The sequence below is a fragment of the Neomonachus schauinslandi genome, chromosome 4 (genome assembly GCF_002201575.2).
Source record: "Neomonachus schauinslandi chromosome 4, ASM220157v2, whole genome shotgun sequence".
NCBI lineage: Eukaryota > Metazoa > Chordata > Mammalia > Carnivora > Phocidae > Neomonachus > Neomonachus schauinslandi.
The window spans coordinates 183,512,362-183,523,621 of NC_058406.1; the positions used below are offsets into that span (position 1 = coordinate 183,512,362).

At 54.5% G+C, this 11,260-nt stretch overlaps 1 protein-coding gene across 1 annotated transcript in view; it reads right to left on the bottom strand.

Moving 5' to 3' along the window:
- Positions 1-11,260, bottom strand: part of COL22A1 (collagen type XXII alpha 1 chain) — a 227,391-nt gene that overhangs the window by 108,716 nt on the left and 107,415 nt on the right. The window contains exons 22-24 of the mRNA XM_021688721.1: positions 10,753-10,806; positions 1,929-1,982; positions 1,233-1,286 (exon numbers count right to left, since the gene is read on the bottom strand). Coding sequence (XP_021544396.1) covers positions 1,233-1,286; positions 1,929-1,982; positions 10,753-10,806 — 162 coding nt within the window. The remainder of the gene's footprint in view (positions 1-1,232; positions 1,287-1,928; positions 1,983-10,752; positions 10,807-11,260) is intronic.

The following is an 11,260-nucleotide window of genomic DNA, read 5'->3' on the forward strand; positions in this document are numbered from 1 at the left end:
GACCGTGTGCTCGTGTTTGCTGGGGACATTGCAGGTGACCGTGTGCTTGTGAGTGTTTGCTGGGGACATTGCAGGTGACCGTGTGCTCATGAGTGTTTGCTGGGGACACTGCAGGTGACTGTGTGCTCGTGAGTGTTCGCTGGGGACGCCGCGGGTGACCGTGTGCTCGTGTGTTCACTGGGGACGTTGCAGGTGACCATGTGCTCGTGTTTGCTGGGGATGCTGAGGGTGACCGTGTGCTCATGAGTGTCCGTTGGGGACGCTGCAGTTGAGCAGGTGTTTCAGGTTTGGATCAGGTCCCCTTAGAGTGGGCATCACACCCCTGCATGGACGTCCATATCCATCGGTATTCTGCAGAGCTCAGAATGCCACCATTCTAGCCATCAGCCCCTGTCACCTGCGGGCCTTGATGTACAGCCACCAGTGGATCTGCCAAAGGTCCAATGACAAGGGGGAACCGCTGCTGGACCTACACAGTCTGTTACCGCTTTTACCTTTTCTCCGCTGTCTGCATCCCCCTCCAGGGCTGGGGGTTCCACTGGCTTCCCCACCCCCTGGCCCTCGGGAGAGACAGCCAGCTGTAGGGCAGTATCTTCCAGTGAAGATGTCATCCACAGGTCTACGAGGATGACGGCGGTCCTGTGGTGTCACCGGCCACCCCCACCACTGGGCCCTGCAGAGCATAGGGCCCCAACTAGGAGACACACCCTGCTTCAATGGCACACCCATTATGCACGTGGAGACAGGAAGGTTGCTGAGCCCCAGCCTCAGGACTTAAAAGACAGGAGAAGGCCCCCAGATCCCCAGGATCTTCTGAGTTTGGGAGTGAGGAAGCGCAATGAGGACAAGAACAGGGAGAGTCCTGCCATGTCTGTTACTTCTGCTGCCCCCTGCACGTGTCCTGGAGGCACAAGAAGCCACACTTTAAACAGCAAGGGCTTCTAAATTTGCATCTGGGTAAGGAGACCAGAGGTGGTGGCCTGGGGAGAGGGTGCCCCCATCTGCACCCTGGCTGGGGCCCCGTGGGGAGCAATCCCAGGGGACTGACCTCGTGGAAGGCACCACAGGAGGAAAGGGTCAGGCGCCAGGGCCTCAGTCCCCCTGCCAGGGGAAGAAAGGGCACAGCGAGTGGCCAGCAGCCCTGCTGGCTGGCTGGAAGGGCCCGGCCATCCGCATCATAGACCAATGGAGGACAGGGAAGCATGGGGGTGGGGACACTCCAAGACACTCACCGTTGGCCCGGGGTGCCCAGGTTTTCCTGGGAAGCCGATCTCTCCAGGTAAACCCTGAGAAGGGAACCACATGGAAACGGTCATGGGCCTTTTTCCCAATGCCTTGCCTGGAACTGTCTAAGGCCTCTGGCTCTGATGAGGACATGCAGCGGCAGATACACCTCAGGGCCTCTGAATGCCCTTACTGAAGGCCACTGTGGAGCACAGAGTCGTCACTCCATGTCTGGTCTGCATTCAGGGCCACCACCACATCGGCTCCAACCTGGTAGGATGGGCAGAATGGCCTCCCTGGGTGCTGGGTGCTGGGTCTGCCCCACTCTCCCCCTCTGCCCACAGGGGACCTTTCCCAGCTGCACAGAATTGTGTGTTGGGAGGATGTGACCAGGGTCTAGTCTCAGCACCAAACCACAAACTAGTAATGGGCATCCCCAGACTAATATACCTCTCCCTACGTGTCTGTCTTAGAAGCAGCCAACCAACCTGCTACATGAGCTCAAGAGGTATTTCTAGTCTCCTCTCAGGGCCTAAAAGCCCAGAGGCTAGAGGGTGGCTGTAAGAGTCCTCCTTGTCTATGCCTTTGCTCTCCTCTTGGACGAAGGACAAACAGATGGCCACACACAGAGATGTTCTTATTCCCACGGGCCATGAAACCCTCCCCTAAGCGCCCCTGCAGAAGAAAATCAAAGCCACGCTTACCGGGGGGCCTCCGGGTCCAGGGGGGCCTGGGACGCCAGGTGGTCCTGGAGGGCCCTATAAAGAAAGAGCAGGGCGTGGGTTACAATTGTGCATGGAGCAGCCTCCTGGCGACAATACCTTGAGAGAGGGGAGGAGGGAGGGGGACATGGTGACCCCGTGAGGCCTCATCGTCGCAATGCTTTATTTTCAAACAGAAAGAGAACAAAAGCAAAGAGAAAAAACATCTGAAGTAAAATCTGCAAAACGTTGACACCTGTCATACTTGGGTGATGGGTACATAGCTGTTACGTTGTCTATTCTTTCCATTTAAAATACTGGAGTATTTAAAATAAATCCGTATGTGCCTGCATGTTTACACACATGTACACACACACACATGCACACGCACATGCACACGCACAGTGGAATAAGCCAGTAACAAAGATCTTGCAGCACAGTGGTTTCCCAGCACTAGTCAGCATGGAATCACGGGGCGTGAATGACATGGGCCTCCTGCCCCAGACCCCTGATTCAGTAGGGTCTGGGGTGGGGCCATGAGCTGGTTCTCGTGAAAGCTCTCTGGACGATTCTATGGAGACCAGTCTTGACACCCACTCTGCAGCTTCATTCATTCATTCCCTACACTGATACTCAGGGCACCTTCCGTGGCCAGGAACAGATGCAGGTCCGGCCCCACAAGCAGAACAGAACCGCAAGCCAGAGCTCCCGCCGGCATGCGCCCCGGTGGGACTGAGGGTGAGAGGTGCGGGTGGGGAGGACAGAAGCCCCAGGCCAGGTCATCCTGTCAGAAACAGGAAGTTATGGGCCTCTGGCCATCGCGCAGGTCCAGGATCATGGAGAGGGAGAGGAGCTGAGAATCCTAAGTAGTCACAGGTTCTGGAGAGCCCCCCGCCCAGGACCCACTCATTTCACAAGGTCCAGCTACTACTCCAGGGATTAAGAATCCTCAGCGGCACCACAGTCCAGATGATGACCTTCTTGCCAACGGCACTGTGCACCCTTCCAGGCCCTTCCCCCACCTCCCCCTCTGCACCCTCACGCCGGCCACTGCCAAGCGGGGCCTGGCACATGTTCTCAGAGACGAGCTCTGGCTTTGTTGCTCGGGTCTCTCTCCAGGTATGCGTTCCCTCCTTGCCCCCCTTCTCCATGCCTCCACCTATGACGCTCTCCAGTTCCACTGGTCTCCATTAATCACTCCCTCCTCCATGCTCAAGGCTGGTATCACCGTGTTCATCTGACTCACATGCCCTCTGAGCCGGAGGCCCCTCTTGTTCCTTCTGCATCTGTCACAGACACAAACCCAGCCCTTGGTATATAGCAGGTGCTCAATAAATGTTTGAAGACTTCAACTGAATTTAAGGGGCACTAAGGAGAGAGCTGTGCGTCCAGGGAGAATGATGCCACGTTGCCACTAGAGGGCGATAAATACTAACAAGTGGCTCCCTTGGCCATTGGCTTCTCTCCCGCTGGGGGCGCACGTGAGTCAGCAATGGGCGCAGACATGGAATATTTGGGTAGCATAAGCACCTTGGGGTCCCTGTAGCTGCTCAGTCCCGGTGCATCTTTAGAGGTAGCATCTACTTTCGTTGGGAGATGTGTGCTTGAAGCAGACACAACTGAGGGGCCCTCCAGAGCGGGACGGTGACCTGGGCAGGGTCCTCCCTGCCGCATGTGGGTCCAGGCTCGTGCCCTCACCCCCTACCGCCATACAGACCCACCACCTGGCTCGCCGGCTCAGCTCTGCTCACCTCTTGGCCAAGCCACGGCCCTGCTGGTGACACTCCCAGGACCACCTCCAGAAGGCACGTTCCAGGTGACCTGCTCGAACTTCAAGATGACCCCTGGGGTCTCATACTCCCTCCACACCACATGGCTCTTCTGAGTCCCCCCTCTGCTTGCAATCTGAACACATCAGCCTTCCTCCCTCCTTACACTCCAGGGCCCGTGATGGCCCCTGGAGTGCTTCATGCACTATCAAACAGATTGCTCCGGGAAGCTGGCCTCCTGGCTAGCTCGCTCCTCTGACTCTGTTTCCCCTTCCTCCTTTGCTTCTTGCAAGCCCCCTGCAAGATGCTGTGACCCCACAGCATCCTAGAGTAAGTGGATCGCTAGTGAGCATCTACTGGAAACTAAACCTCCTTATCTGATGATAATGAAAACTGAGACCCATAGAGGGTAAGCGCTCCACCTGAGGCCACACAGCCATCATCTCCAAAGGATCCCGATAGGCCAGCTGCTACAGAATCACCCAGAAAACTTGTTACAAGTACAGTACCCGGGCCCCTTGTCTGGACTCTGAGACAGGTCTGGCACAAGCCCAAGGGGTCAGGGACTTTGGAAACATTCCCCCAGGGATTCTGAAGCGCTGTCAGGTCTGGGAATCACTCACCTAAAATAACTCCAGGTTATTTATATTCTAACTGCGAGAATACCAGAAGCACAATGAGAGAAGCAGGGACCCATGCAAGGAGGAAGCAGAAAACACAGATGTAGGAGAAGGACCAGGGCAGGGGCAGGGGGTGGCCACCCCCCACTCGGTGCTTCATCTGCCTCGCACTTTATACCCTCTGTCTCATTTCTGTCTGCCACCAATCCTGTGAGGTGGGTCTATTCCATCCCATTTTACACAGGAAGAACTGGAGCTTGGGAGGGAAACTGATATGCAACAAACTGGCATTCAGACGCAAGGACCCTGGTCGCTTCATCCGCCATCCCCTGTACTCACCCCTGCAGAGTGTCTACGTAGCTTGGGAACGCAGGTCTGAGCCCTCTGCCCCAGCGCCCCCTCGGACAGTGTGCTCTCCTAAAAGACTGTGTGCATATTAAGTGGGACCAGAACTTTCAATACGGGCTCAACCATGTCTGATCCACCTCCTTTGTAAGGACCCACAGCACCTGGTTCATTGCTATGCACACAGTAGGGGCTTAATAATGACCTGCTTATCTGATGCCATTTATGGAAAAAATGAGCACTCAGGAAAAAAGAGCAAAATCCCACACGGTAATTAAACTCAGTAACTGTGGTGGCCGTTTGCAGAGAGAAGCTGAAGCCTGAGGCAGTGCAGACAGCTGACAGAGGGTCTGGGGAACGGTTTCCAGCTGGGGGCCACATAGAGGGCACAGGCTGTTCGCCCCCAGACTCCTCTCATGGACAAGGAGCACCTTGTAAGTCCAGGTGAGAAACACGTAGTGAGGGAGGAAACAGCAACCAGGACCCAAAGTCAGCCCGCCCACCGCTGGTGCCCTGGGGACCCTGCTCAGAGGGCCTCACCATGCCTTCTGACAACCATGCAGGGACACAGGGCAGGGGCAGAGGCTCTTCTGAGCACAGCCACCTGGCCTTGGGAGGTTCTGACGTCCACATCCTGGAAGGCTGTGGACACCTCTCGCAGAGTGGACCTCCACTCTGGGGGAGACTCAGAAGGTCTCGGATACGGCCTCTGGCGAGCCACGGGGGAGGGTCAGTGGGGCAGGAGCGGGGCCTGGGGAGGACCTGGCCACGTGGGCCCATCAGCCTGGAGGCCAGGGATGGCCGTTCATACCCGGAACTCCCCCGACAGAAGACAGAAGCGCCTACTGTATGCCTGGCCTTCTATGAGGCCTTTACGCCTATGGCCCCATGACCCTGTATCGGTCCCCGTTTATTGCCAGTCCCTGCACTTGGGGGTCCAGCACATGGAACCCCCATCTGCTAGTTCCCAGCCAGATGTCAAGTCCCTTGCTTTACGAAGGTCCAGTTCCCCGGTCTCTAAGGTGGAGTCATGAAGCCTCCGTTCCTCGAGATTGAACATGGTAAGGCAGACAGGACAACATGCCCACTGCCACCCCCTGGGGGGGGGGGGGGTTATTACTGTTTTGGCCTCCTGCATGGCGCCAGCCCCGGCAGGAAGTCTGAGTCATTGTGAAGGGGCGAGTCAGAGGAGGGCAGGGAGAACAGGGGTGAGGGGTGGTGATGGTTCCTACTGGGCTTTTGAAGTGGAGACAGCAAGAACTGGTCTGCCCTGGGATATGTTTTGAAGGCCAAGTTGACAAGATTTAACAGCAGTTAGGGTATGTGACAGGAAGAGAAGTATCAAAGACCGCCCCCCCCCCCCACCAACTATGTTGGCCCAGAACAAGCAGGAAGCCGGTGGCGCCATCGGCCAAGATGGGGAAACTGGCAGGGCCACAGCTGGAGGATGAGGGGGGCATCCATGGCTTTTCTGCAGGATGTGAAGTGTGGGATGCTCGTGCAGTTCTTTTAGGATGTGGGACGACTGGGAAGATTGAGACGCAGACCCAGACCCAGCGGCCGGACTGTCAGAGAAACAAAGGTCTGTCCTGTCAGAAACCTAGAGAAGGAAGTGCTTCAAGAAGGAAGAGACATGGGGCACCTGGGTGGCTCAGTTGGTTAAGCGACTGCCTTCGGCTCAGGTCATGATCCTGGAGTCCCAGGATGGAGTCCCGCATCAGGCTCCCTGCTCAGCAGGGAGTCTGCTTCTGCTTCTGACCCTCTCTCCTCTCGTGTTCTCTCTCTCATTCTCAGATAAATAAATAAAATCTTTAAAAAAAAAAAAAAAAGAAGGCAGAGACACAATCATTTGGGAGATGGGGCAGGACGAGCCCGGAGAATGGACTCTTGTCTGCGATCAGCACTCAGGCACCGCCGGCCTGGGAAGGAGCTGTGCGGGGGCGTGCGGAGAAGAATGCAAACGTGAATGAACTTGAGGGAGATGCAGAGTCACAGAGGACGCTGACCTCGAGGGGAATCACGGAGGGCCACCTTGAAGCCCACTCCCCACTCCACCTTCTTCAGGAAACCCAGGCAGGAGTTCAGGCGTCCTTGACCCTCACAGCGTTTTTGACCAAGGGCACAACTTCTTGTCTGCTCTTCTAGTATTTGAATTACAGATCATAAATTAGGTTACTTTAAACTAAAGCTATTTGACTATGAATACTTTTATTGGTGGTAGTAATGATGGTATAAAGAGATTAAAAAATAGGGCTTTGGTTTTGGGGGGCCTGGGCCCAACGTTCGGTCGCCTCACACAACCTCCACGGACTTGGGCAATGTACTTCCGCTCATGCCTCAGTCTCCACAGCTGGAAGAGAAAGGCTGGAGCCCTTTGCTCTCAGCGCAGCGTGGATTCACGGGGGCGTGTACGTGAGCCCAGCACACCAGAGGTTACACAGTGTTGCTCCACTCTCTTCTCCTTTTCCCATTAATAAAAATATACAAATAACCAGTTAATCTAATCATTACCGAGACTGACAAGTTAGCTAACAGATTCGAATGTTAACAACACAATAATGATGGTTCTAATTGTTATCAACAAAAACAACGAAGTTGTAACTCCTGATAAAAATGAACCGCTCGGTCTAATTAGTATTAATGAAATAGCATTTGATCCTTCTAATTCGATGGTGGTGATGCAGCTCTTTGACATGCTCCATAATGACAATGATGGTGCAAAAACAACCAATTAACCTAATTATCATTAATAAAGGAATGGCAAATACTTATCCCCAATAACCACCTAGTTCCAATTGGCATAGATTCATGAAGCTGGATGGGACTTGAAGATGGATGAAAATTACTTGCACCAATTAGCATGGCACTCACTCAGCTTATATGGCTTAGAAATGTTTGCTTTTGGGGGGGGTTTCATAATCTGTGCATTCTCCCCCTCTGGATGTGGCTCCTGGGGGCAAAGCTGTAATGACTACCTATCTCAGCAGATTTCTGTGCAGAGGGCTGGAGCCACAAGCCCACCCCGCCATCCATCTCTGGGGCCAGCCCCTCCCCTGGCTACCAATCCAAGAGACATCTGTCCATCCTGATGGCCACACCAAACAGTTCTGCCTTTGCAAACACTTGACCAGATGAGACACAGATTTCCATTTTTCCTAAAAGGCTCTCAGGATACAAGAGCCACTGCCTACAACATCATGGATGTGTCTATTTATTCTAAAACATGCCAGCAGGTGAAATTTTTTTCATCTTGGAAAAGAGGTACCCAAAGCATCTTCCAGGATGCTGGCCCCCCCTGGGGCCTAGTGCGCTCTGCGCTGAATTAAAACCTTAATTCCTTAGGTTTTATATGGGATCCACATTCTTTTCTCACAGGTGGTTCTAAACAACAGTCGCAATTATGTATGAGCACTAAAGAGTGTCTGACAATGGCAGAAACAAAACACACTTTATCTCCCTTCCTTCTCATCAGAGCAGAAAACCCTACAGCAGAAGCAACCTGGATTTTCCAGCTTGGCGTAAGTAGGAGCCCCCTCTAGGTCCCGAGAGAGGCTGACTAGCTCACCTCTCACCCAGAATCCAGCTCCCTGGACTGCCTTTTCGACCTCCAAGTCTCTCTGCCCCGCTAACATATGGCTCCTCCAGGCACTCATGGTGGCAGCCAGATTTCACACCCCACTCCGATTCACAGAGCTGAATCGGGCACACAGTGGGTCCTTAATAAATCCTCGTTGAATGGATGACCCAGTGAATCTCTGAACAAGAGGAACTGCGGCAACGGCCAGGAAAGGTGAGCATGCAGCTTGTTGAGAGGAGGGAACCAGAGGAGACAGCCAGAAGTCTGCCCCAGCAGCCTCTTAGATTGGGCGTGGTTGGGTGGAACGCAGCTTAGGGTCCACTGGGTAGTGATCCGATCAAGATGCTGGCAGTCCACACTATAATCTCTACATTGTCTGGCTCTGAACCGCTGAGATCCCCAGATATATCAGAGTGCCCTATTTCTGGCAAAAGTCCTGCTGTGCAGAGCCTGATCATATTTATATGTATGGCATCCAGCTCAATGCCTGGCATTCAATAAACATTCAATGAAGGAAAATGATTTCAAAGTTAAAGTGAAAGAAAGAACTATATTTTCCAAGGTAGCAGGGAAAAAAAAAAGTTGTAGGTAGGGGAAAAAATTGTAGCTTAAAGTAATTTGATGGAGCTGCATGTGTGCCGAATTTTTGAAATACACAAGCTTTGCTCGCTGGAAAGCAAGGTAATAAAACAAATGCAAAAGCACTCTATTTTTCACTATTAACATCAAAATGCCACAGTGAATGTGGAATCTTTAGAAGCCCATGAATTATGATTGATTTTACATTCCCTTATTGCATGCTGTCTCCAGACTGAACAGGAGGTGCCAAAGTGAGGTCTGAGATCGAATGCAAGGCGCCCATCACTCCCCAGGACCCTTCCCATGTCAGTGAGCAGTAAAAGCGGGTTTCGGAAGCGCAGAGAGCCCCGTCTCTGGGGTGGGTGCCTCCCTGCCGGTGCCTGACACATGCAGAGGGAGGTATCCAGGAACAGGTGGGTGCTGAAGCCCTTCATAAGATCCTGCTCTGATGAAGTCACGGCTGCAGCTCAGGGAAGAGCCAGAGGGACCAGCCCGTTAACATCCCTGCTGGCTCCCACTGCCACCAGAAGAACAGGACAGCATCCCCACCTGGTGCTCCCCAGGCCTCGGGGACCTCATCACCCGGGCCACATCACTGCTCTTCTCTCCAACTAGAGTGTTGCCCTCCTTTTGATTTTTATTGGTATTTCTCGCAAGTGGCGTAACTCAAGTTCAGAAGGTTAAATAACTTGCCTCAACTTTGCCCTGGCCGCAAAGTGGTGAGGCTAGAATTGGAACCTGGCCTCTGACTCCCTCCCCTCACGGTACTCTTCTCATGAATTTATTGATCCAGGGAGGGCTGGGGCAGGAGGACGGGGAGGAAGCTTTGATGCAGGAGGCAGAGAGAGAGAGAGAGAGAGCGAAGTGCAGTCTGAGCACCTGCACCCACCAGGCCCCGGCTCCCGGCGCTCTCCCACTTTGTCCACACTAAGGTGGGGCTCATCGTGATGCAGGGGGACTGAGAGGGTTTGGGGCCAAGGTCACCTGGGGAGTGAGGGAGGCATCTGCTTAGCAGCCAGTGGCCCTGAGCAAGTCTCTCTGGACCTGGGAGTCTTGTCCCACAAACTGGGAAATGATGGTGACCCTGAGTCGGTCCATCTAGCGGGTGGCTGTGGGGTCCACAGGGGACCACGGTGACTGCACATGTGTGACAGTGTGAGCTGGACAGAGCTTGGGGCCAGAGGAAGTCCCGGCAGAGCGGAATCTGAAAGACGGAGGTGGTGAGGGGAGCAAGGAGGAGGAGGAGGAGGGCATCTGGGGAGCGAGACAGCACAGAGCAGAGTGTGAAGGGGGCTCTGACCCCAGCATTTTACAGGTGGGTAAACTGAGGCCCAGAGAGGGGGAGGGAGTTGGCCGATGTCACAGTGTGCAGGAAGTCAGACGCTAGAACTCGGGGGTGTTGTCTCCTAGAGTAGGGAGCCCTCTGACTGATCTGGTCCCTTGGCCAAGCCCCTTCCAATCCTGAACGCACGGTCCAGCCACCCCGTGCTTAGTGCAGTGAGCTCCAGCCAACCAGGGGCCTGTCCACACCTGCACACAGGCTGTGTCCCAAAGCAGCTATCCCTGTAGAGCTGAGCCCCTGCCCGGAAGGCCCCTCCTCCCGCCTCTGCCCTGCCAGCCGCACGCTGTCCATCATCAGACGCCTCGTCCGGGGCGCCGCTCCCTTTCTCAGCATGCTGGTCACCATGGTGTCACCACCACCTGCCCTCCGACAGACCAAAATTCCTCCAGGGGAGCACAGGGTGGCCATTCTCCTAGCACAGGAGTGGCGGGCTGAGGGAGCCAGGGCAGACAGGAGGACAAAGGACCCTCTGAACATTCTTTCTGACGAGCTAACCATACAAGACCGGTTACCAACCTGAGAACTGCGACCCGATTGCTTCTTCCACCAGAGGAAGCAGAGTCGCTAGGGAAGGGCGTGCAGAGCTGGTAGTTACCTGTGGCCCCAGCAATCCGGGGGACCCTGGCGGGCCCACTTCACCTTTCCTCCCCTGCATACAAAAGAAGAAGCCAAAATCAACAGCAGGCAAGTAGCACCCAGAATCCGTGTAATAACTTGTCAGTGGAAATGTCCATCTTGATTTCTCAAGCTCGCCAGTGAACAGGGGGCCCCCACCGGCTGGGATGCCCTCCAAGGGAGCAGCATGGGATTGGGGCTGAAGACTCAGGCTTTGGGGTCAGGCAGGTTCAGCTTTGGATCCCAGCTGCATGACTTAGATGGATTTGCTGACACGTGGCCCGAAGTTTAAAAGGTACAGAAGGGGGCGCCTGGGTGGCTCAGATGGTTAAGCGTCTGCCTTCGGCTCAGGTCATGATCCCAGGGTCCTGGGATCGAGTCCCACATCGGGCTCCCGGCTCAGCGGGGAGCCTGCTTCTCCCTCTGACCCTCTCCCCTCTCATGCTGTTTCTCTCTCGCTCACTCTCTAAAAAATAAATAAAATCTTT